Source organism: Sciurus vulgaris (genome assembly GCF_902686455.1).
Source record: "Sciurus vulgaris genome assembly, chromosome: 7".
NCBI lineage: Eukaryota > Metazoa > Chordata > Mammalia > Rodentia > Sciuridae > Sciurus > Sciurus vulgaris.
In genome coordinates, this window is record NC_136467.1 from 76049118 (window position 1) to 76075264 (window position 26147).

At 34.3% G+C, this 26147-nt stretch overlaps 2 protein-coding genes across 11 annotated transcripts in view; one reads left to right on the plus strand and one right to left on the minus strand.

Annotated features, from left to right (window-relative positions):
• RARS2 (arginyl-tRNA synthetase 2, mitochondrial) overlaps positions 1-26147 on the plus strand; it is a gene marked incomplete at its 3' end in the record, with an annotated part of 92533 nt that overhangs the window by 39871 nt on the left and 26515 nt on the right. For 5 of the 8 annotated variants that reach the window (XM_079146970.1, XM_079146971.1, XM_079146972.1 and 2 more), the window contains 13 exons: positions 1969-2045; positions 7849-8007; positions 9184-9290; positions 12937-13032; positions 14984-15044; positions 16555-16631; positions 17086-17210; positions 17748-17815; positions 17898-18007; positions 18489-18584; positions 19473-19547; positions 20855-20918; positions 21371-25969. In XM_079146970.1, coding sequence (XP_079003096.1) covers positions 1969-2045; positions 7849-8007; positions 9184-9290; positions 12937-13032; positions 14984-15044; positions 16555-16631; positions 17086-17210; positions 17748-17815; positions 17898-18007; positions 18489-18584; positions 19473-19547; positions 20855-20918; positions 21371-21457 — 1202 coding nt within the window. Of the gene's footprint in view, positions 1-1968; positions 2046-7848; positions 8008-9183; positions 9291-12936; positions 13033-14983; positions 15045-16554; positions 16632-17085; positions 17211-17747; positions 17816-17897; positions 18008-18222; positions 18585-19472; positions 19548-20854; positions 20919-21370; positions 25970-26147 lie in introns of those variants that run through there. The other 3 variants (XM_079146975.1, XR_013765017.1, XR_013765018.1) reach the window with 3 other exon arrangements.
• SLC35A1 (solute carrier family 35 member A1) overlaps positions 23859-26147 on the minus strand; it is a gene marked incomplete at its 3' end in the record, with an annotated part of 29268 nt that continues 26979 nt past the window's right edge. For all 3 annotated transcript variants that reach the window (XM_079146997.1, XM_079146996.1, XM_079146998.1), the window contains exon 8: positions 23859-23986. In XM_079146997.1, coding sequence (XP_079003123.1) covers positions 23859-23986 — 128 coding nt within the window. The remainder of the gene's footprint in view (positions 23987-26147) is intronic.

A 26147-nucleotide genomic window follows, 5' to 3' on the forward strand; every position in this document is an offset into this window, starting at 1 on the left:
AGGCTAGTTCATTTGAAGAAATTTTTTCATAGATTTATCATGACCTTCTCTATGAATATTAGTCTTTTAGTTAATGAAAATCTTTTTTGGATCCTAGAAGGGGTCAAATCTGTTAATAGTACCCTTACTATCATTGTGGAGGAATCAGAAAAAATGCCCTGCATTTTGAAAATCCACCTGCAGTTCACAACAGCTGGTAGAGGAAGGTTTAGGCCCTAGGCACAACAGTCAGACTTAATAGATGGCATCCGCTTTATATTAGTTTAAATGATTTAGCATTTCACAGTCATTAGCAAATATGTGATTATGGTATTCATTAAATTTTAGCTGCAGGATTTTATTATAGTGGTTTTCTCTGAAGGACTACTGTGGTTAATGATCTGTCAACATTTCCATTATAACCATCATTGTTCAGGAGTTACAATTTTGCTGTTTCAGCTATCTGCATTTGAAAGTTGGCAGATGGCTCCTAAGAACAGAATTGGTTTTTAAACATGATTAGATTCAGTGTTAAATGGAATGGCCTTTACTTCTTCCCATTTCTGCTTTTGTAGAACACACTAGTCTTTGTTCCATGCCCAACTCCCATTTTATTTATTTATTTATTTATTTATTTGCTTATTTATTTATTTATTTATTTATGGCTTCAAGTGAATAGATCTTTAGTTATTATTCTTATGTCTAAGTTCCAAAAGCCATTATATATAACCATGTTCAGTAGCATTCCACTTTTTTCTGAGCCCTTTATTTAAAAAATGTACTTTAGCAAGGCCCTTTAGGTCTGAAGTTTGGTAATTGACATGGTGGTAGAAACAGATTGACTTTTAAAATAATAAACTACTTATTTCTCTTGACTCAGGCTACCTATATCCTTTCAAACTGAAATTATCATTTTATAGTAAGATATCTTAAGAATCTCTTAAAAATATAAATATTCATAGCGCATACTCGAAATTTCCATTCCTAGTTTGCAAACCTTGTTTAGTATTTAAAAATAAATAAATAAATAAAAATTCAGATTAATGCTATTCCTGAACATCAAAGACTGAAAAAAATATACATGTTTAAATAAAAGTATCTTGTCATTCGGCTACATTGAATGGAAGAAATAATCAGGTATGTTTCAAATTTTCTTTTTTGGTTTTCCTCAATTATTTTAAGAACTAGTATTAAGGGAGGCTTAAGCAGAAGAATTGTAAGTCGGAGGCCAGTCTGGGCAACTTAACCAGACCCTTAAGCTAGGCACTGTGGTGCATGTCTTCCCAGCAACTTGGGAGGCAAACACAGGATTGCAAGTTTGAGGCCTCAGCAACTTAGTAAGGCCCTAAGCAATTTAGTGAGACCCTGTCTCAAAATAAAAAGGGTTGTGGTTGTACTTCAGTGGTAAAGTACTCCTGGGTTAAATCTTTAGTATGTATGTGTATGTATGTATAAATGAATAACACTGGGGATATAGCTTAGTGGCAGAAATGCCACTAGATTTAGTCTCTCTTACTGGGGCAGGGAGACTAACATTGTAACACCAAGCCTGTTTCTACTTTTGTGTCTTAACTTTCACACCCTCAAGTTCAAAAAAAAAGTTTTAAATCATTTCCCATTCCACAGAATTTGAGTGACTATTACCTCAGAGTAACTGCTCAATAAGTGTTTCTTATTGTCTGCTAGGGAGTTTTGGTCAAAAATGAAATAGTTGTAGACTGACTCTGCCTTTGAGTTCATAGTCTTTTGGTTTCTGTGAACTTAATATCAATGATCTATTCAATATACAGTATTGCCTGTGTGGTTCAATATATTGAATTTTTCTTTTGTCATTTTCAGGATTACAGAAGGTAAAAATGTTTTTTGTAATAGTTCTCAGGATACATAATTATGGGATGTTGATCTTTTTATAGAACTGTACCCTTTCCTGCCACAACTGTTCTCTGCTATTCCATTCTGTAATTTTTCATTTATGGATTATCATGGTAGGTCTTCTGGGAACAGGCTTCCAACTGTTCGGCTATGAAGAAAAACTCCAGTCCAATCCTTTACAGCATCTCTTTGAAGTAAGTTGGCAAGAAGCAATATTAGAAAATGCTTCAACTTTATTTTCAAAGTTCTGTGCAGCTTGGTAGCCAGTTTGATTCCAGAGATTTAGAAATATGTTCTTTAAAATAAGAAACCAAAAAATCGAAAATAATTGCTTTCATTGTACTAGCTTGTTCTTTTCATTTCTAAATCCAAGTGCCTCTTTTATTACTATTTTAGTTGATCAGAGACATTATTTCCTCAGGTATAGAGTCTTCTTAGAATAAACACAAAGGATAGAGGATTAGACAGACACTGAAAGAAATTTCTCTATTTTCTGTCAGTTGATGTATTGCAGCTTTCTTCATAGTAATAAGTATAATTTATTTAGACTTGTAAAACGTGAATTCATAATTTTTTGGATTTGTATGTGTTTGTGTGTAGAAAGGCATGTGTTTCCCTCAATTTGTGTGTACTTTTTTCTTTTGTCATTCAGTTCATTTTCCTGGCTCTTTACCCAATGTGAACTCTTTTCTATTCTTCATTTAGTCCTTTGGATACTTTATTTCTCTATCTTCTATCTTCCATCCTTTCTGGGGTTCATTAGTAAAACTCTTCCTGTCTTAGTAATTTCCCAGGATGGGTTTCCTTTTCATTATCCCAATTGATCTCTCTGCTGTTTCTGGACCTCGAAGAGAGAAAATAGATGTAGTATGAGCCATAATGTTACATACCAGGGAATCAGACCAAAAGATGTTCTGCCTGTGCATCAGGAAGAGCATTTGCCAAAATAATACTGTACTTCTCCAGACAGAACCATTGAGAGTGCTTTTTCATTTTCCTTTTCATTACCTGATTTTCTTTGGCAGCTGACATTGCCATTAGAATTGAACAAATTCTAATTCTAAAAGACCTTTAAAGGTTTTTCATTTCCTTCTGAGTCAATGCCTGCACTGTACTTAAATGTGTACATTTTGATTTATGTTAACTAGATTTCTCTTTCCCATTAAGAATTTTATTGATAGAAAAGAGTTTAAAGATAAATAATTCTTAGTTATCTATAAATAAAGTGCCTGGAATTTTTACTACTTTTTTTTTACCCTTTGAATAATGAAATTTTTTACCACAAGTTTAGCAAAACTTTCATTAGATCCAGGCCCATAGAGATACTGTATGGCACAAAAAATACAAGTATCTGACTTGGAGACCTTGTGTTACTGATTTATAGTAGAGTTTGACACCTGAAAGTTACTCCTCATATCTCTTTCCTACCATAACTTAAAGTTTGTATTTAATCCTGCAAATAGTAAGCCTTTTTTTTCTGTAATACTTTAAACATTTTAGTCAAACACCAAACACCACAGAAACATAAGACTATTTCTCTCTATGCTACTTAATATATTTTCTGCCTTTTGAGAGTCATTAAAATAGTGGGAGATTGACACCTGTGTTAGAGATTATTAGTTGACAAATATACTTGTAAGGAAGAAGTAGGGGCAGGGCTTTTCCTGTGAACAACTAAAAGCTCAAGGAATAATGATGTTGCTCTCATTAGTCCTCTTGTGCCTAATAGAATCAGGGGGAATCAGCCTCTTACAGATGATAAAAGGCAAGTGAGGCAGACACCATCTTGCTATTGGGAATTAAGCACATAAACCCATGAGAGCACTCACCGGCTTTTCTTCAGCACAGACAACATGCAAGCCTACACTGACACCTCTAGGTTATTACATCTATGCTAATTTTTGTTTGTTGTTAGATGGACACAATACCTTTGTTTTATTTATTTATTTTTACGTGGTGCTGAGGATCGAACCTAATGCCTCACGCATGCTAGGCAAGTGTTCTACCACTGAGCCACGACCCCAGCCCCATCTATGCTAATTTTTGCAGATTCAGTTTTCATTTACAAATTACAGTTATCAACTATGGAAATCTTTCATTACCAACTTTCAGAGTAATAGAATTTTTTTTTTTAAGCTTTAAGCAAATATTAAAAATGTTATTCTGTTCCTAAAGGAAAACCTGAAAGTCATGTAACAACTGCACTGATTGCATATCTTGCATACCTTTCAGTGTCTCCAGTGACATAGATAGTAATACAAAATATCCCCATTTTCATTTCAGATGATCAGAGTCAAGGATAGTGATTCTAACCTTGGTGTCTAGTCTATTGGTAAATTATGTCGGTAGTAGCTTATGAGAAGTAAACTTTTAGGTCAGGGTACATTTACCCTTTCTTATTTGTGAATATCTGCTTTCTCAAAGCTTTGGTTGAACTACCCTTTCATCCTTATCAAGTTGTAGTTAGTTGTGAGCTCTTTTGGAGGAATATCCGTGTCCTGATCTTTTATCCCTAGCCCAAACACAATGCCTTGCAATAAATGTTTGAATGAATTTGATCTCATAGTTCTTTTTCTCCTTTCTTTGTTTTTATTTCAGTTGTTAATCCAGAGAAGAACTAATTATTATAGGATACACTAATTACCATGTATTAGAATCTATCATTATTTCTAACTTTTTTCAGTTTACTTATGAACTGAAGGACCAGACCCAGGATTCTCACAGACTATCCCTGTTTCCCACTGGGCAAATAGCTTTCTTAACCATCCATTTTCTTTACTTCTACTATGAAAATAGAATTTTCCTTGCTTTCATCCCCTCGTGTTCCAGGGACACAATTATTAGTTCAGTTTTGGCAGTTTTAACCTTCTGGCTTATTCATGCTGAGTTTGGCTTAGGCTATCCACTAGCAGATATTGTGAACTAGCTTGCTCTGAATTGTACAATAATCAGTATCCCCCAGTTTCAGTTTCTCACCTTATCAGTTAGACATAGTATTATACAATAGATTAGCATTTCTTTTCTCTGGTGAATATATTGAATACTCAGTCATTTCTCTACTGTATTTCCATTTTGGTACCAATGTTTCACTGCTGGTTTTCTCTTTTCCTATATCCATTATTTTCCCCAGACATCTGACTGTGTTGTACAAGGAGTTAGGGCTTTTGTTGTTCATCATTTGAAACTTTGTCTATAATTTGTTTCTGTTATGAAACAGAGAAGTGGACTTGTAACAGTTCCCTCATCCACCTTGAACTGACTGCTGATAAATAACTTATTTGCTAATTACAATTCACACTAGTTATAAAGCTTGGAGCACTTATAAAAAAGCCTTTTCATTTTTATTATAATTTCTTATGGTGAAAAGTTAATATTTATTAAATCTGAGTCATTGATATATGAATGTCATTTTATGTTTTAAACTACTTCTTGAAATTCATTTCTCAGTTTTCTTCTTTGATGGAATCTATTTGATAAACATCCAACATGGTACTATAAGAATATGTAATCTGCTAGTCGTGGTAGTGCCTATAGTCCCAGCAACTCTGGAGGCTGAGGTAGGAGGATCATAAGTTCAAGGCCAGCCTCAGCAACTTAGCAAGACCCTAAGCAACTTAGTGAAATTCTGCCTCAAAATAAAAAAAATTTTTTAAAGGCCTGGAAATGGGAACTTAGCTCAGTGGTTAAGCTCCCCAGGGTTCAATCCCCGTTGCAAAAAAAAAGATAGGTCTTTTTAAGAAGGTTTGAGAACTTGACTCATTGCTTATTAATATGGATTTTGATAACCATAGAAAAGTTCCTCTGAAACAAGTACAACATCTCATAAGTGATAAATATCATACCAATAAAGTATGCATTAGTTAAGTGTTCTAGCATGGTATTTATAAAGGTAATGTAAAATATTAGCACAAATAGTATGTTTTTCTTAAGTTCAAATTGACCACCAGATATTGATATCATTATGTCTACCCTGCCCCTTTCTAAAAGGATTTGAGGTAATTGCAATGATAGGCATTTAATAAAAGAAAAATAGAACATTGGGGGATGATGCATCACTAATAATATTTTATTAATTGATTTGATCCTGAGTTTCCTATATCAATAACCAAGAAAAAAGAGTAGTACATAGAAGAATTATGGAAGATCAAAGCACTAATTTGAAGAATGATGTTTACTTTCTCTTCCTTTTAAAAACATGGATGTAGAATCCATTCCTCAAGAGACAACAATTTTCAAGCTGATTAAATCTGAGTTAAGTTATTACTTTCGAGAGTAGCGTCAGTTTAAGTCATTATTAGGGATTCCCCACCTCCCAAATCACACAAAGTTCCTAGGCTCTAATGTGCATCCTACAACAGTCATAGAGGACTATTTTTGTATTCAGTTTACACTGGTCTCTGATAAGTTTAGTATCCCCAGTCTGTGTGATGCCTTGGAGACACACAGTTTTGCTTGTATGATAAAATTTCATCTGGGAGGTCCTTGTTCTGCTCCAGGTCTACACTCCCTGTAGGCGAATTGGGAACCATTTCCCTCTAAGGGCCTACCACCACCCAGGGTCTTCCGAGCTTCGGCCACTCCTGGGAGGGTTCTCCATCCTCTGCCCAATCTACGTAATTCTTCTTTCCTCTTTCCTGGCATTCTCCCCAAAGCCACACCTTTCTACCCTACCCCTGTTTCCTGGGACTATTTCAGTGTCCTGAGTCCTCTATATAGAATGAGGATGGAAACACCTTAACAAGGACAAAGTACACATTAATAACTTAGTAAATACCTCACTCCACTGAAGTATACAAAAAAAACTTTTTCAACATGAAAAATACTATGTTAGGCGCTAGTATATATTGATCTATAAGGAGTTAATAATTATCACCCTTGAATAAAGATAAAAGACATTATGAATTGAATATAAATATCTATATATATACAGCAAATAAAAATAAGAGATTCCAAATGTTAAAAGAAGATAAATAGAGGTTAAAATACTGTTCATAGACTACTAATAATGTATTAAGGAGAAGAAATTTGATGACTAATGAATTAATTCAAGTGATTTGTTTTTACCTAGCAAGTTTTGACTTTATTGATAAATTTTTATTACATAAAATTTTTTAATATTTCACTTAACATTAGGAATTTGTCTCAACTTTCAGTTCTCTAAGAAAAAAAAATTTTTTTTCCTCATTTTTGCAGTACTGAGAATTGTGTTGAGGCAATTTAGCATTCTAGATCAAAGTAAAATAAATTACCCAGTGGTAAAGTACCCCTGGGTTCAATTCCCAGTACCAAATAAATAAATCAGCATTTGCGGGTAGGGAGTGGGAGACAGAAGAATTGACTTAGTCTAATCCAGGCTTTTTGTGGTGGCTGTGGTGCATAATTATACTTGATAGTGAGATTCATTGTAAACCAGGTTTTCTTCACCCAGGGGCCTGTGAACATGGGTGGGAAGAAAAAGTTTTACTTTGGCTTTTTCACAAACCTCTATCAGAAATGGGCATTTTCTTCTATTACTTTATCACAAATTAATTTTTTTAAATTAAGTGCATTTAATGTAATTTTTCCTTTGTAATCCCATGAATTTTACGCATTTAGAGACTTTTGTTTTGTTTTGTTTTGTTTTGGTACCCAGGATTGAATCTAGGGACACTTAACAACTAAGCCATATTGCCAGCCTTTTTATTTTTTATTTTGAGAGAGGGCCTCACTAAATTTCTGAGCCTTGAACTTGTGATCATCCTGTTTCAGTTGCCCAAGTTGCTGGAATTACTGATGTATATCATCACACCTGGCCAACATTTAGAAACATTTTGAGAAGGAAGGAGTTTGTATTTATAGGCTTTATTAAGGGCCCACAGCTAAAAGAAGAAAAAATGTTACCCTCTGTGATAAGGACAATAAGAACTGAGAAGTCTCTGAATTGTGCTTTGCTTTCTTTGCACTGAAGATAACAATATCTAGTAATGAACTTCACTTAACATACTGCTATACTTTTAGGTTTATGTACAAGTTAATAAAGAAGCAGCAGACAATAAAAATATAGCAAAATTGGCACATGAGTTCTTTCAGCAATTAGAACTGGGTGACATCCAAGCACTTTCACTGTGGCAAAGATTTCGGGACTTGAGCATTGAAGAGTATATTCGGATTTACCAGGTACCTGTACTCCCCATGTACCCTTCTGTGATGTGGTGCTGCTCTTCACTACTGCTTAGTGGAGCTGCTACGTAAGCTCACGTTTAAGAATAGATTTCCGGTTGAATTGGAAATTGGGACTCCAATGTTGTTTTCTGGGCTGAGTTAAAGCTACAAAATAATCCTGAAGTGGTGCCGGATGACTTTCTAATACTTCTTTTCAGACTGGTTTTTCTTTCCTCTCTCTTATAATGCTTTCACTTAATTTTTTCTTCTTCTACTTCCTTAGGCCTGTATATGATGATTATAAATTCATTCATTTAATAAACATTTGCTAGGGAACGTATTCAACAGTGAATAAAAATGTTTGCTGTCATGGGCCTTACAATCTAGCACAAACAGAGATAGAGAGAAGTAAACAAGAAACATATAGTCTGTTTAATGGTGCTACATGGTAAGATCAATCAGGTATATTCTGTGAATAGTGTGAGGAAAGATTTGGTAAGAAGCCCATGTATCTGGAATAAGTAAGCAAGATAAAGAGCAGTAGGAAAGGAAGTCAAAGAGGATGGAGGGTGGGATGTGGTGTAGGCCATTCTCCAGGGCTGTGCAGTATGGCTTTCTGCTATGATAGGAATATTCTGTATCTATAATGTTCATTTTGGTAACTACTTTTGTAGTAGCTTTTGAGCCCTTGGAGTATGAATAGTGCAACTAAGGAACTGGATTCTATTTTATTTAATTCTAAATTAAGGAGTCATATATATATATTGAATAGCACAGTGTCATTGTGAGGACTTGACCTGTGTGGTATGAGTCATAGAAGGTATAAGAGGAGTGCTGGGCATGGTGGTTTAAGCCTATAATCCCAGCAGCTTGGGAGGATGAGGCAGAAGAATTGCAAGTTTAAGGTCAGACTCAGCAACTTAGGGAAGCCAGGCCCTAAGCAACTTAGCAAGACCCTGTCTCAAAATAAAATATAAAGGCCAGGGGAGCAGGGATGTGGCTTAGTGGTTAAGTGCCCCAGGTTCAATCTCTGAGACAAAAAAAAAAAAAAAATTTAAGAGGAGTAATTTGAGCTAACTTTATTTTCCCCATCTACGTGACAGATTGAAGAGTCTCCTTAATTTTGTTTTACTGTAAGATAATGGGAGATTTAATTAACATCTTGTTTCTTTTCTTTCTGAACCCTTTTAGCGGTTAGGAATATACTTTGATGAATATTCAGGAGAATCATTTTATCGTGAAAAATCTCAAGAAGTCTTAAAGTTGCTGGACAGTAAAGGACTCCTACAGAAAACAATGTATGACCAGGTTATGATTTTTTTAGTTATGTGTTTTTCGAAATTGGTATTGCTGTATTCTTTCAGTAAGGACAACAAAATGTATAGTTCAGCATTTCTGGCTTTTTCTTATAGTGCTTTTTCACTGTTTAAAGTACTTTCCCATGTGCTATCTTTTGCTGTCATTACAAAAGCCTGGTAAGGATAGAAGAAAAAGTGTTATCTGTTCATTATATGAGAGGGAACTGAAGCACAGAAAATAAGTCACCTGCCTTGAGTCACACAAACTGATAAGATGTAACTTTAAAAAGGAAGTAGAACTTCTTATGACTCAACCGTAAACCTTTTTAAAACAAAGTCTGTCCTTTTCAAAAAAGATTTAAGGAGTAAAGTGAGTAAATCAGGAAATAGGGCAGGGAACATAATAAAGTCAGAGATGTTAGTGCATCCCTACTGGTATTGTTTTCTTGTATATGTTTAATATAAATGTAGAATTCTTTCATTTTTAAAAAAAAATATTTTTAATTGACAAATGAGAAATTGCATGTATTTATGGTTTGTGTATGTCTTAATATATGTATACATTGTGGAATGTCTAAATTTAAGCTAGTTAACATACTCGACTATGATGAGAATAAACTGAAAATCACCTCACACAACTGTGATGAGAACATTTAAAATCTATTAGCAATTTCCAGTTGTATCATACATTATTATTAATCATAGTCACATACTATATACATAGATCTCCAAGACTTTTTCTTCCTGTTTGACTGCAGCTTTTTACCCTTTAACTAACATCACATTCCCTGTCCCTGTATCCACCGTTCTACTCTGCTTCTGAGTTAGTCTTTTAGAGTTCACAAATAGGTGAGCTCATCTAAGTTTGTTTTTCTGTTCTTGGCTTATTTCTCTGAACAAAATTTTCTTCAGGTTCATCCATGTTGTCATATATGACAAGATTTTCCTTTTTAAGACTGGATAATATTCCATGGTGTGTGTATACCACATTTTTTATATCCATCTCCTGTTGGCACACAAATTGGGCTGATTCCATATCTTGGCTATTATGAATAAAGTTGCAATGCATGTGGCAGTGCAGATGTCCCTTCATCATACTCATTTCCTTTCTACATGTACCCAAAAGTAAGATTGCTGGATCATAAAATAATTCTGTTTGTAACATTTTTTTAAATAACCTCCCTATTGTTTTCCGTAATGACTGTACTAATTTATAGTCCTACCAGCATTATGTAAGGATTTCTTTTCTCTATAGCCTTGCCAACACTTGTCCCTTGTGGGTTTTATTGTTGTTGTTATTGTTGTTTTGGTTTTAGTTTATTTTGATAAAAACTGCTCTAAAAGGGTAAGGGTATCACTTTGATTTTCACTTGCATTTCAATTGATTTGTGATGTTGATCACGTTTTCATATACCTTTTCATGTCTTCTTTTGAGAAATGTCTCTACAAGTCCTTTGCACATTTTTTAATCATATTGTTTTTTTTTCTGTTGACATTTGAGTTCCTTATATATTCCTGATATTAACCCTTCATCACATATATGATATGCAAATATTTTCTCCCATTCCATAAGTTGTCTCTTCACTCTGTTGATTGTTTCCTTTGCTCTGTGAAGCTTTTTAGTTTGATATTTCATTTGTCTATTTTTTGCTTTTTTGCTTGTGCTTTTAGGATCATAACCAAAAAAATATAATAATTTTATAATTTCAGGTCTTTTGTTTGTCTTTAAATCACTTTGAGTTGGTTTTTGTGTATCATTTGAGATAAGGGTCTAGCTCCATTCCTCTGCATGTAAATATCCACTTTTCCCAGGGATATTTTTTGAAAAGATTGACCTTTCCCCATTGTATACTCCTGGCACTTCTGTTGAAGATCAAGTGACTGTAAATGTATGGTTTTTATCTCAACTTTCTATTTTGTTCCATTGGTCTATATGTCTGTTTTGAGACAGTATAATCCTGTTTTGGTTACTATAACTTTTAATAGATTTTAGAGAGATCAGGTAGTGTAATGACTCTAGCTTTTTTCTTTTTTGCTCAAGATCGCTGTGGCTATTTTGGATCTTTTGTTTTTCCACAGCCATTTTTGGATTCTTTTTTCTGTTTCTATTAAAACGTTAGGATTTTGATAAGTAATGTATTGAATCTATAGATCTGTAGTAGGAATATTTTAAGAATATTCTTCCAAATCAGTGAACATAGGATTATCTTTCCAAGTGTTTGTGTGTCTTAATTTCTTGCATCATTGTTTTATAATTGTCACTCTGCAAATCTTTCACCTCATTTAAATTTACTCCAAAGTATTAAATGTATTGATGCTATTGCAAATGGAATTTTTCTTCATTTTCACTTTCATCTAGTTCATTTTTAGTGTATAGAAATTCTATTGAGTTTTGTTAGTTGGTTTTGTATTGGGCAACTTTACTAAATTTGTTTTGTTCTAACAGTTCGTTGGTGAAGAGTTTAGGATTTTCTGTATAGAAGATCTTATTGCCTATGAAGACAGACTATCTAACTTCTTTAACAATTTGGATGGCTTATATTTCATTTTCTTGCCTAATTGCTCTCTAGTTTAGCTGTTAGCTTCCTGTCAGTTAGAGAAATAGTGCCAATCACAGGAGCCCAGGCAACTGTAACACAGAAGCAAACCAGTTACTTACAATTGTCATTTTTCATAGCCCCATAGCAAAATTTCTCCTGTCATCTTTATAAAGAAGATATGAAAAATGTAATTAAGATCATCATCAGTAATGCTCTTAAGGAAAAGTTTTAAAGAGTCATATACAAATTCCAGTTTTTCAGCTGGGCATGATGGCACACACCTATAATTACACCTACTCAGGAGGCTGAGGAAGGAGGATTCCAAGCTCAAGGCCAACTAAGGTGACTTTGTTCCTGTCTGGGGGAAAAAAAAAAAAGGGGGAGAAGGGGCTGGGAATGTGATAGGGTGCTTGTCTAACCCATGAGAGACCCAGACGCTGGGTTCAATCCCTAGTATAGCCAAAAGACAAAAAAACAATTTCAGTTTTTGGTCAGACTAAAATATAATAAAATTCTATCATTTTTAATACTGAGGAGTACTTTCTAGCATGTTGAAGGTTAGCCTAATTATTAATTTATAACATCCAATTAGAAAAACAGCTTGTGATATTTTATAGTTAAACTTAGTTGTAATCTTATTTTTCAACTATCTATATTAAAATTTTTGTTTCTTATCCAGTGTTACAGATTTTTAAAAAATATAAAATGATCAAACATTTAATTATATCATATCCACCTTTTTTTGGGGGGATGGGTACCAGGGATTGAACCCAGGGGTGCTTAACAACCTCTCTTTATATTTTATTTAGAAGGAGGTTCTCGCTAAGTTACTTAGGGCCTTGATAAATTACTGAGACTGGCTTTGAACTTGCAGTCCTCCTGCCTCAGCCTCCTGAGCCTCTGGAATAACTGGTGTGTGCCACCACACCCAGCTCATACCCACTTTTAATAGATTCTCAGTCAGATTTCTTACTTGGTTTTTTGACAATTGTTGGTTATAGCTTGAACTGACAATGCTTGTTACTACTTGATTTGCTAGAGGTGATGTTACAGATATATTTCCAAAGGTTATAACTTGTTTCAGAGTTACCTTTTTGCATTTCTAGAAAAGGAACAGCTGTAGTAGATCTCTCTGGGAACGGTGACCCCTCTTCAATTTGTACTGTAATGCGAAGTGATGGGACTTCTCTCTATACAACCAGGTTTGTTGCATCTGCAAGGATAAACATTGAAATGTATATATGACTTGGTGTTGTTTTCCTAAGATTAATGCCAAAATAATCATATCATCCTCAAAAATCTATAGAATTTCCACACTAGAATACATTGTTCTACAAACTATAAAACTGAAGTCCTTCATAATCAACTGTTAGGTATTTTTACAATCATATGAATGGGTTGTTACACTGAAAGGTGACCAAGTTAGCTTAGTTCTGTCTTCATACATTAAAGAACATCTTATGTGGACATTAATACCAGACCTCATTATGATTGTGGTAAAGTAGACCATGAGAGATGTAAGCATGTTGCTTATATTTATTTATATTTTTTCACCCATCACTATGATTCACCTTAGGGAAGGGAGCATTCTGTGTTGATCAGTAAGAACTGGGTTTAAACCCAACATTATTTCTAGGATAAATCTAGTAGGAGTAAGAAGTCAGAACAATAAAATAGTAAAACAGGCAAGCTGACCATACCCAAGCACTAATGGCAAAAGGCTCCAGTGTCTCCCAGCAAGAATTTTATATTCCAGGTCACAAACCATTTTTTTTGTTGTTGTTTTATGGTCCTGGGGATGAACCCAGAACTTCATGCATACTAGGTAAGGGTTCTACCACTGAGCTATATCCCCAGCCTCCACACAAACCACTTTTGTAACATAAAGGTATATTATTGTTTGGTATTAACTGTGATCATTTATTGCAAACAACTTTAAACAACCAGTCCCTTAACTGACCTTAGAACATTCATCTGTTTCTATTACTTGTGAACATTTTCCTTTTATCATCATGCTGTTGGAGTTGGGAAGTGAGAAGAACCTGTATATCTAAGATGCACATACTTTTTTCTAGACACAAAATATATATGGTAGAAATTTTTTTGTGCCAGCTAATTATTGCTAGATTAAAGAACCCCTTGACCAGTGGTTAAAAGAAATGTTCGTATAATGGGACTATGTAGTTGTGGCATCATTTTTGTGATAATTTTCACTGGTATTTCTCAACCTTTTATTATCATAATCCCTCTCAGCAATCTTGTTAGCTATAGTTTACCTAATTGCCAACCCTCATGAATTTTTAATGCCACAGCTATGCTGTATATCTTTGTATACTGTAGCATATTTAAGCTGTATAAAAACAAGGTTCTCTTGCCCCTTTAAAACCAGTTTTTGCCTTTTGAGAATGCATGAGGTGCATGAGGTGGGTACTGATGATGTTTTGATCATCTTTCAACATTTCAAGAAATCTAAGAATTTTTTAATCCTTCCAGTATCGTGTATTAACCAAAACATCTTTAATATTCAGCTTTAGTATTATTTTGATAATCTTGGACTTATACTTTTATAGTTGATGGTTTACTTTTTATTGTTTTACACTATGTTCAAAGTGAATACTTTGTATTTAATTAGAGGTAAGAAATGTAGGTGTAATTTTTATCAAAGGACTTCTGAACTTTTAATATATACTAGAAGGTCATGGCTTCTGAGTGGTCCAAGATTTTGAAAATCTTTGATAGTATTGGTAGAAGAGTACTTAAAAAGATACCTCTTTAGCTACTACATCATCTGTATTTAAATTATTTTCTGTAAGAAAATGCTACAAAAAATTGACAAGGTGACTTTTTTTAATTGTTGTTCAACATTTACTTACAAGATACTTTACCTGTAGCTATTGTAGTTTTTATTACTACTTGTTTTAGAGCTTTCATTTACTTTTTTTTAAATTTTCTCAGAGCTTTTCTTATTATTACTTTTCCCAAACCATTTTTGGTATCAAAAATATGTACTAGGACTATACAAGCATGGATCCTATACTTCAGGCTATTGGATAATATAGTAGTTCTCAAATAGAAAAGTTTCATTGTTATTAAATAGGTGAAACTAAGTATTATCCAAATCTATATAACTCTTGATTTATGGACATTTTTCAGAGATGTAGCGGCTGCTATAGATCGAATGGACAAGTATAATTTTGATACAATGATTTATGTGGTAAGTAATCACAATAAAGAACAAAAGGTTATGAACCCTACCTACATCATGAAAACTGCAGAGATAGAAATTGGATACTATGTTGAAAAATATAGAAAAGTAATTTTGTCAAACTTGAATTCAACATTAAGTATAGTTAAGGTGGCAACCTCTATTTTATTTATTTAATTTTAATATTTCCTTTAGTCAATGGATCTTTATTATATTTATTTATATGTAGTGCTGAGAATCGAACCAAGTGCCTCATGCATGTTAGGCAAGTGCTCCACCACTGAGCTACAGCCCCAGCCTGGCAACCTCTATTTTGGAAAGATTTTTTTAAAAACTTAAAAATGAAAAAGTTCACATTGCTTTATGGTAAAAAGATTGCATAAATCAGGAAAATTGTTATGTGAAATTAACATGCACAGTTCACTGTGATGCAGTTGTTTTTAAAGAAACTGTTTTCAAATAGTGTAAGACTCACAGAAAGTTTCAAATAGTACTGTGTTTCCATGTACCTTTCACCCAGTTACCCACAAAGATAATATCTTATATAACCATAGTACTTCTTGATATAAGGACATTCACATTTGTAAAGACCATGTTCAGATTTCACCAGTTTTTACACCTATTCTTCTGTAAGTTGGTTCCATGAAATTTTATCATATGCAAAGATTTATGTAACCATCATCACTTTTACAACATGAAATTATTCTGTCACAAAGCATACTCTCTTGTAGCCAGCCACTTAATAATCACATTTTCCCTCCAATCCTAACCCTGTTGTATAAATGGAATCAAACAGTACGTAACCTTTTGAGATCAGCTTTATTCATCCACCATAGTGAATGTTGTTGAGATTTGTCCAATCTGTTTTGTCAGTGGTTTTTGGTTTTATTTAATGACTGAGAGTATCTAGTTTCTTCTTCCTTTCCTTCCCTTCATGTGCAGCCTTTCTATTAAAAAATTTGCCATCAAACATATTTTCATTTTTATTTATTTATTTTGCAGTACTGGGGACTGAACCCAAAGCTCTGCACATGCTTGGCAAGCTCTCTACTCGTGAGCTACACCTGGAGACCTTTTTAAATTTTATTTGAAACAGGGTCTTGCTAATTTGCCCATACTTCAAACTTGTGATCTTCCTGCTTGAGCCCCTCAAGTAGCTGGGACTGTAGGTGTGCATCACCATTCCTGGCTCAAACATCTTTTTGAAGTTTATCTTTGGTCTTCTTAGAAATAAACATCATAGTAGCTGAGAGAGAAGATATGTAAATAGAAATCACAGACAATTAAAGTTCATATTTCCTCTTGACCTGATTGAGTGCTATAGCCCTTGTTTCCATTTCTTATAGAACAGTCAGTTTAGATATTCTTCTAGTGACATCCTCTTTTTGTATTTATTATTTAAACATATTGATCGACAGTGACTTTAGTCTGTCAAAACTGTTAATTTGATTCAGGTCCAACCTAGTTTTGTGCAATTAACTTATTACTGTATTTTCATTTTAAAAATTTTTTCCCCAAGACAGATAAAGGGCAAAAAAAGCATTTTCAGCAAGTGTTCCAAATGCTGAAGATCATGGGATATGATTGGGCAGAAAGGTAATGTCTGCATGGTTCTTAATTGCCACCCAGTGTCACTAAGTATTAGGTCAGCTAATCTTGAAAATGTACCTAGAGAGATTTTTATTCAGACTTCAGTTCTTTGTTTGAAGATGTTAGTGTGGAGAAACAGAGTGGATTTTCATATTAATTTATGTTCGTGTGTATTTTCGTTAAACATTTGCCATCAGTGTCTAGGTTTTCAAAATTCTGAACCCTCCCCACTTCAAATCAACCAGTAGTTAATAATCTGCTAGTGGTTATCTTAAAATAAAGCTCTCTGCTTAGTATGTTTAGGGCATACAACAAATCACATCTTGTTTCATTTTATTAATTTTAAAAACTTCACCATAAGGGTTAAAGTTTATATTCCTCTCTGGAAGGGTATTTTGGTATACTCAGGATTACCAACTATTTTTTAGCTTTCTGTTGACTAAACACCCATGCATTTCAGGTGCCAACATGTGCCCTTTGGAGTAGTGCAAGGAATGAAGACACGAAGGGGAGATGTCACTTTTCTGGAAGATGTCTTAAATGAGATTCGACTAAGGATGCTACAGAACATGGCTTCCATAAAGAGTAAATCCACATTTTGTTGTTAAAGTCATACCTTACGTGCCACTTTTATGTTTTACTAGACTTTCAGGCAATGTGATTTATTATAACTGTCTGCTGAACTTTCGCTGGCCATGTCAGAAGTAGCTTTCATTGATTTTAGATGCTCAAGGTAATCATTGTCATTGTTGTCTGACAACAATGTAATCTCGTTGTCATTCTGTTGTCTGAGTCATCATGTGAGGTTCCTGTGTTATAAATTGTATTCAAGTCACAAGCTCATATAACTTTGTTTAATCTCCCTTGGAAAAATAAGTGTCAGCTATATCTAATATCTTACAAGGCATATTTGTTAAAAAAAAAAAAAAATTCATTTTTCTTCACTTTAATGAGGCAGAAGAAATAAAAGTCAGCCTAAATTAGGAAGGTAAAATGCCCATTGTAAACTTGTTTGGTTTTGATTGTCAGAATGCATTTTTTTGGCAGATTTTTTTCTCCACCTCTGTCTGTGATCTTGGCAGTGTCAGGCAGGTTAAAGAGAGCTGCCTTTGTCTGTTTCAGCAACTAAAGAACTAGAGAACCCACAGGAGACTGCAGAGAGGGTTGGGCTTGCAGCACTCATTATTCAGGTCTGTTTAGATCTCTTCTTATGAGACCCTTTTGTCTGGTATTAAAATAAATCCCAGGTCTAAAGATTTATTCTCATGGTAGGACTTCAGAGGTTTACTCTTATCGGACTATCAATTCAGCTGGGATCGTGTTTTCCAGAGTCGTGGGGATACAGGAGTATTCCTGCAGTATACACACGCCCGCCTCCACAGGTGAGAAGAGATCCAAGGGAAACCACTCTCCTTCCCTAGGCTGGGACCTGGGTATAGTTCCAAGACCAGGGCAGGTGCTATTTGCTGGGTTTTTCTAGCATCTCCTATTCAAAACCAGTTGAAGCACAACAAACCTTCTGTTGTTGTTTTTAAATATTTATTAAGCACCTATGTAAGAAATGCCTTTACATATATTAACCTTAATTTGTTCCCAGAATCACACTGCCAAAGGATGTCTTATTGCCTACATTTTACAGATAGAGAAACAAATCAAGGATTTCAGGATTCAAATTAAGATTCAATTTGAATTTCTCAATTGAGAAAATGGAGGATTCAGGTCAAACAGTGCTGGCACTGAAGTCTAGGGCTGGGTTAAAAAGACCAAGACTGTATATTTGAGGTAATGTTCATTACATGCAATTATGTGTGTGTCCTTGGATGACATGTGTGATCTTTTGATGTTTTTAACTTATGATAACAGTTTGGAAGAGACTTTTGGATGTGGTTATCTGAATAACCTCAACACTGGTTGCTTACAAGAGCCACAGTCTATTTCAATTCTTCAGCATCTTCTCAGGTATGGTGGTTTTCTGTTATTACCAAGTCTGCTTCTGCTAATTGAATTAACTGTTGGTTGGTGTTTTTGCTAACCACTAGAAAGTATGCCCCAAAAGGGATTTTTCTGCCTTTTGAGGGAAGATGAAGGGCACAGATTAAGCCATTGCTCAAGATTAGTTTTTGAGCCTTAAAAAGGTTATCACCTCTGAATTAGCACAGATGCCTGGCATTCTCTAGCTATTGTTTGGGCTGGCAAAGCCTGATAAAAGCATAAACCTTATGGTTTTAGGAAAGAGCACCTTCTCACCCTGATAAGGAAAATCCCTCCCTTTGTGCAACTTTTAAAAGGTCACACATCCTTCGCTTCCTGGCTTCAGTTCACAGTCTCAAATACATCTGTCTGTCTGATGCCCCCAACTGGGCAGGAGGCCATACCTCTTAGACTTTTTAGCAGAGATTAGTCTCTAGAGAAATGTGGGTAGCTGAAAACAAGGCAGTTTTCTTTGATTGCCAAACAGTAAAATTTACTCATGTGTAGCTCGTTTGTGAGGGAAAATAAACCAACTTAATTTTCTTAGCCTTAAAGGTAGATTTTACTAGTTTGTAGATCATGTTCCTCAAAATGGCTGGAGGCTGTATACATTCATTTTAGCAGCCATGATGTAAGTCTGCTTTGGATTAGGCCTAAGTGATAGCAAGGTGATTTAGAAAGTCCCTGCAATCAAGGGATTTGTAAGAAAAATGTGCATATAAATGTGTAAATACCTTCAGGTCTACACAGGTCTTTTTTCCATATGCCCTCTACTCTTAATGATGTCAAATCAGCCTTTCATCCAAGGTCTCTTAACAGCTTAGGGTAATATGTGCCTAGTATTTCTCTGCCAACTCTCCGTCATCTTTCTTTTAGGTTCGACGAGGTGCTTTTTAGATCATCTCAGGACCTTCAACCCAGACACATTGTTAGTTACCTTCTAACTCTAAGGTACTTCATAATCCTCCTATTTTCAAGCATTAATGACATTTGAGACCTAATGCAACAAAGAACCTTTCTTTCATCTAAAGATTTCCTATAAATAGACAGATTCCTTGTCCTAAAAATCGATGGTTTTGCTTTAAGTTAAAGGAATTCTTGCTTCATCTTTGCCAATTAGCAATTTGGGTTCATTTATTCATTCAGTATAGTTACTACAGTCAAATGAATAGTGACAGCTACCCACTATGATCTGGGTAGTTAAAGCACAGTGCACATTTGTTGTGATAGAGTGAACATAAAAGACAATTTTAGCCCAGACTTGGAGGATCAGAAGGGGCTTCTCAGGGGAAAGCAGTAGATACTAATCAGAAGCATGTATCTAGGAAGGAGGAAAAAGCCAAGTTGACCTCAAGAACTACAAGGATAGTCCTGAAAGGGATGACAAATGATGTCTGTACAGGCCTTTTTGCCAAGTGCTTTTTACTGTTTAGATTGCTTTTCAGGGCAGTTGGTCCATAAAAGCATTTTAAGCAGAGGCACAGAAACATCAGTCAGCTAGAGGGTAGAGATTGAATTAGGAGGCAAATCAGTGACACTTTGATAGAAATTTTATAGTTATTCAAAAATCTTAGATTAGAAGTTAAGTCTACTTTTACATAGCAACAGTGTTAACTGCCCATAAGCTATTTAAAAAAGGAAATTTTGCTTTTACTCAAGATCTTCTAAATTAGAGACTTAGTGGGACTATTTTCTTGATTAGACTTTTTTTCCTTGATATATAGAGGTAAGGAAGCAAGAAAACCTTAGGAAATGTCAATCATTAAACGAATATCCTAAGCATCATTTCTCTGGCACATTGTTCTACTTGCTGCCAAACCTGAATAGAAAAGGTGCTTTAAAGAAGAGTTGCCTGTGTGTATGGAGTAGATTGATAACTAGTCTCTAGCCCATCTCCTCACTCTATACAGGGGAAAGGCCATGCCATATTATACTTTTTAATTTTAAAAGTTGTCTAAGTAAGTAAAAAATTGTTAAAAAGGAATAGCCTATATTTGTAAAACTAACAATGAAATTATAATCTCAAAAACTTTGTAATAGAACCAGGACCAGAATTTAAACTTTGTAGTGAGTGTGTTTTACTTTGTTTTAGAAAAGCAGTGAATTTCAGTCTCAACTTTACAACTTTGAATACCTCCTTTAGTGTTTCTAAACTTCGACTTATTCTAAGTTGAGGGAAAAGAATTTATATATACCATGAACTTGATAACAGGAAATTTCTACTGACTCCAATCATGATTTCTCTCTTCCTGTTTTAGTCATCTTGCAGCTGTGGCACACAAAACACTACAAATAAAAGACAGTCCTCCTGACGTGGCTGGGGTAGGTTATACTGAATGTCTTCCCTAGAATCCCTAGCAGCTTCAAATGTTGAGAAAATTCTACAAGATACTAGGAATTTGGAATCTTGTAGATTTTGTCAAATAACATTCTGTTGTTCAACTATAGAAATGTACTTTCTGATTCAGGTTTTAAGAATTGGACTGTAAGAATGTTTATATACTTACAGATACTGTACTATGAAATACATTTTCCTACATTAGGTGTTAGAGTGAAAAGTTCCACCATTCTTACCCACAGACCCCTTCTGTTACTAGTCTTAACTGTTAGGGATACTAGAATTTATGTTCCCTTGCCTATAGTGAACTTTAGAGCACTTGAAATATTATTCCTACTTTAAATTACAAGTTAGAATGACTTCTAAAACCATTCTTTATTTACTTACAGGTAAGCATGGTATTGAACATTTAATCATTCTTTCGTTTATTTTATAGGCCAGACTTCATCTTTTCAAAGCTGTCCGTTCTGTCTTGGCCCATGGAATGAAACTTCTGGGAATAATTCCTGTATATAGGATGTAATTTCTAATTAAAATGGCGTTTTAAAAAATGCTGAATGAATTTTAGTTGTTTTTAGATGCCTTGATGTTCAGAATAGAATTTAAACTGTTATTCTGTGCCAGAATATTTTATGAAATGGAACTTACCATCTTATTTAATCTTCATCCTTTAAAAAGTCATGTGAATTCCCTCATGGTCAACAGGTACTTAGACATTTGTAAAATTAAGTCGTGTCATTTTAAACTCAAAATATTGTGGTCTAATGGGGGTAAAGAATTAGAATTTAAAACTGTGACTTGAGATTTCTTCTAGTGTCATTCTTCCAGAAATTATTTTTTTGTTTGTTTCTTTTTTAGGGGGGTACTGGGGAATGAAATCAGGGGCACTCAACCACTGAGCCACATCCCCAGCCCTATTTTGTATTTTAGAGACAGGGTCTCACCGAGTTGCTTAGCACCTCACTTTTGCTAAGGCCGGCTTTGAACTTACGATCCTCCTGCCTCAGCCTCTCCAACCACTGGGATTACAGGTGTGTGCCATTCGCACACCTGGCCAGAAATTATTCTTTTTAACTGAGACAATCTAATGTTTTCTTCAAATAATTGGGGAAGGGAGATAATCCTAATTTTCTTTTAATCATAGCTAGTTCTGAAAAATAAGATTAAAAAAGAAAACAAGCATCTTTTTGGCAGTGTAGCTGACAACTACTCCCAGAGAGAATCTACCTCATGCTTACTTGTAAGTTGATACATACTGGCAACTTCCTATGTGAACTTAAGGACTGAATATATTTGAATAGCAAGAAATTAATTGTACAGACATTGCATTAGGATTTTTGTATAAAATGCAATCCAGTAGTTAAAACTTTAATTTGATACGGGATTTTTTAAAAAAACTTTCTTTCATGTGTCTGCATATTTGTTACATATAGTTTGTGTGACTTGATGCAATAACATGAGCTTGATTTAGGTGACATAAGTAGGATGTGATTTGTCTCATCAGCATGGCTATTCTGTGCCAGCATTTATATTCAAGTCTTCTGTAAGTCATTCTAAGTGTTGCTAGAATTCTTCTGAATACAATTAATCATCATTTTTTATGAAGAAAAACAATATGAGCCAAAGTTTCTCCAGTTGGAATAACCATTGTTTTATATTGGCAAGTATGGTTTACCTTCTTAGTCTAGAAAAGAAAGATTTAGCCACATAGTCTCAATTTTAAGTGAATTAGCTTCCATATTATTTTCTAAAATTCCCATACCATAAACCAGCCATGGAATAAAAATGTACAGCAGGAACATGTTTTATGTGTGCAGTATCCCTCTCCACTTCTGAGAAATTGTCTCCTTCCCAGATCAATTTGAATCTTAAGTGATATGATACAGGGACAGTAATGGTTAGAACAAAGTCTTTACAAAAGCAGGTCCCTGAAAAAAGACTCCATTAATTCCTATAACCCAGAGCCCTATAACCCTGATTGCTGTTTTTAAATTTGTTTGGTTTTGTTTCACTCAAACCATATAGATATAATTTGCAAACAAAGAACCTTGATACAATTCCACATGCTGAAAAAACAATTTGTTTTGGTTTTCTGTTTTTGCATTATCTTTATGGTCATACCTATATTACCAAAAAAAGTGATTAAACAGAATTCATATAAATAAGTTTATTGCTGAATTTCCCAATCATAGAAATTTTTTTTAAAAACACTGAAATTTCACAAATTTTTGAGAGCCCAACATTTAACCATACTTTATAAAAAAAAAAAAAAAGTATAAAAGTGACATTAGAAATCTTTTTGAAAAAAAGTACATCATCTAAGAGGAAAGAAATATGAACCAGACAATGAATGGCACAAATACAGCACTAAAGGAGTACTCAGTCACTACCTAGAAATCATTGTCTGAGTTAGGAAATAGATTCCATTTGAGAAGTTACACATCCTGTTTATTTCTCAACTAGCCTGTCTGTTTTCTGCCTCTTTGAAGAGCTAGGTCTCTACTGCTGCTGGGGCACAATATTGTACATGAACTGGAGAACAGGAAGGGCTATCCTTCTCCCCTGGTACCTGAACAAGAGAACAGTTAGTACAGAAATAGCTTTGGCACTTTAACCCTTGAACATTTTCCCATACCTTCTTACTTGAATATTGTAGCTTCACATGATTTTAATACCATATCATCTCCATACTTTTTATATACATTATTATATATAGTAATAAAATTCCTTCATTCTAAAACAGCTTGACCCCAAACAGGCCCACATTAAATCTCTGTATTAACAGTTCATTCATACAGCTTTCTTCTTAATTCTCATGCCATACCGTTAATTTGTACTGTTTAAGCTACCTTCCAAGATTGACTTAAGGCTCTAGTTTAATGCAAATGGTTTAGTCATAGTAGAACTCTCTCCTGAGGCTCAAATCACACTCCAATGATTCTCTCTTTTGAAGCTGTTTCACCTTGTTGGATGGATGTAGTGTCTTGTCTAGGTAGTCCATAGAGATATATGGAAACACATACAAGAAGAGTACCTAGAGCAAAGGTAAGTGCTGAGAAGGGGAGAAAAATAAAAAGTTTACTCTGTCTTTGTGCTTTTAAAGCTCTATAACAATAAATTTCTCAAAATTTTAAATTGAGTGTTTAAACTGTCATAAGAAATAAAGCTAAAGGTTCTGTTTTTATGATGGTAATGTTTAGAAAGGGTGTCCATTCTAGCAAAAATAAAAAAGGGTGAAATTCACTGATCACTAACTATACACTTCTCTGAGAAAGAACATAATAGCTTCCCAATAATTTAAATATAAAATATAAATATGTGAATACAAAAGAAAATGCAGTGTGATGTGGCTTTTCTATGATATCGGAAATGTGGGAAAGTTTAGAGAAAAACACAGATAAGCAAAATTCAGTTAGGTGACCAATTATTCAAACCACTGAAAACTTCTGAAAAACTTCTGAATAGGAAGAGATGAAGAGGTGATTTACTATATAAAATGTCCTGCAATACTTTTTAAATCTTTATCCTGAAATTCAGAGTACAAAAAACGGAATTACCATTTGTCAAAACTTGACATGTGTAATCATTATGTAAATAAATGCTTATGGTAAAATTCTATTAAAAACAGAACTATATTCATGTGAAGTACAATGGCAGAGTCTTAATAGCTTTTTAGAAAATGGCATGCAGAGAAATGACATCAAGCTATAATTTTAGCTGACCCCTAACTAGAAAAGACCAACTTTGCCTTCAAAAAAGAGGGGCAGTTTTTATCTTACATCTAAATAGTTTAAAGACACTACTCAAAATAGAACTTTAACCAAAAGCATTTTACACTGTTACCGGATTTTCTTCAGAAGCAAGGACATAAGGAAAAATCAGAATTACAATAAAAGTTCATCCAACAAACAAAAAAAGTTCACCAAAATAAGGTTTAAAAAAAAAAATATAGGAAGGTCTGGAGATACCTAACACTGAAATTGTAAGTGGTTGACCTTACACAGTTTATTTACTATGAGTTTGGCAAATTCCCTGCAAAACAACCCCAGGAGATAGTGACACTATTCCCATTGTACAGATGAAGGCAGACACCGGTTATGTAACTACAGCTTATAAATGGTACAGGCAAGATTTGAATCATAAAATGGTTTTCTGCAACACTACTGTTTATTTATCTACCTGCATTTGTAAGAGAGAACTCAATTCTAAAATTAAATGTAAGTACAGGCCAGGCCTGTTACTTAATAACATTTGACAGATTTTCCTCATGTGTTAATTTATGATATAGTAACTGGTCAATAGTGAAATGATTGCATAGCACAAAAGCACCCTGAAATATTTACTGCTTAAATAATTCAGAAGCCAACTGAATGGCAGGAAAATTATACTAGAAGACTAATGTAGCAGTGGTGCCAGAAAGCTAGCTATAATATTTAATTTGTATTAATTACATGAAAACAAAAATGTTTAAATGAAAAAAGAAATCTTTATAAAATAGAAAAATCTAGATGTATTTTCAAAACCAGTTCATACCTAACCAAGTTCAGAACAGGAAAATATTAGCTAAGAGATGAAAATCTTTTCTGTTTTCCTCAAAATAACCCTACATAATTTAATTCCACTGCTAAGGACCTTGTATCATTTCCTTGCATACCATTCATACTAGTTGTCCCCAAGAATCCATGGGGCACTGGTTCTAGCACCACCCTCAGATACCAAAATTTGTAGATACTCTAGTTCTGTATATTAAATGGCAATTTGCATGTAACCTACAGACATCCTCCTATATATTTTAAATAGTTCATAGGTTACTTAAAATACCCAACACAATGTAAATGGTTATATAAATAACTGTTCTACTAGATAGTTTAGAGGATAATGACAAGAAAAAGTCTGTATAGATGCATATTTTCTAATGGCTGATTGAATTCATGGATACAAAACCCACAGATAGGAAGGGCCTACTGTTCACCCTGATCACTCAGGTCTTCGTGTATCTAACATCTCTGGAATAGAGAAGCCATGACTGGGGGGGGGGGCGGGGGGGCGGGAATCTCTTTTTAATACCTAAGCAGCCCCCTCACTTTCACAAAGAACCTAGCATTCCTCACCTTCAGCTGTAGGTCAATTTAAAAGCCTAACTACTGTCTGCTCACATTCCACACAACTGTGAATTGTAGTAACAAAACTAGGAATTTCTACAAACAGTACAG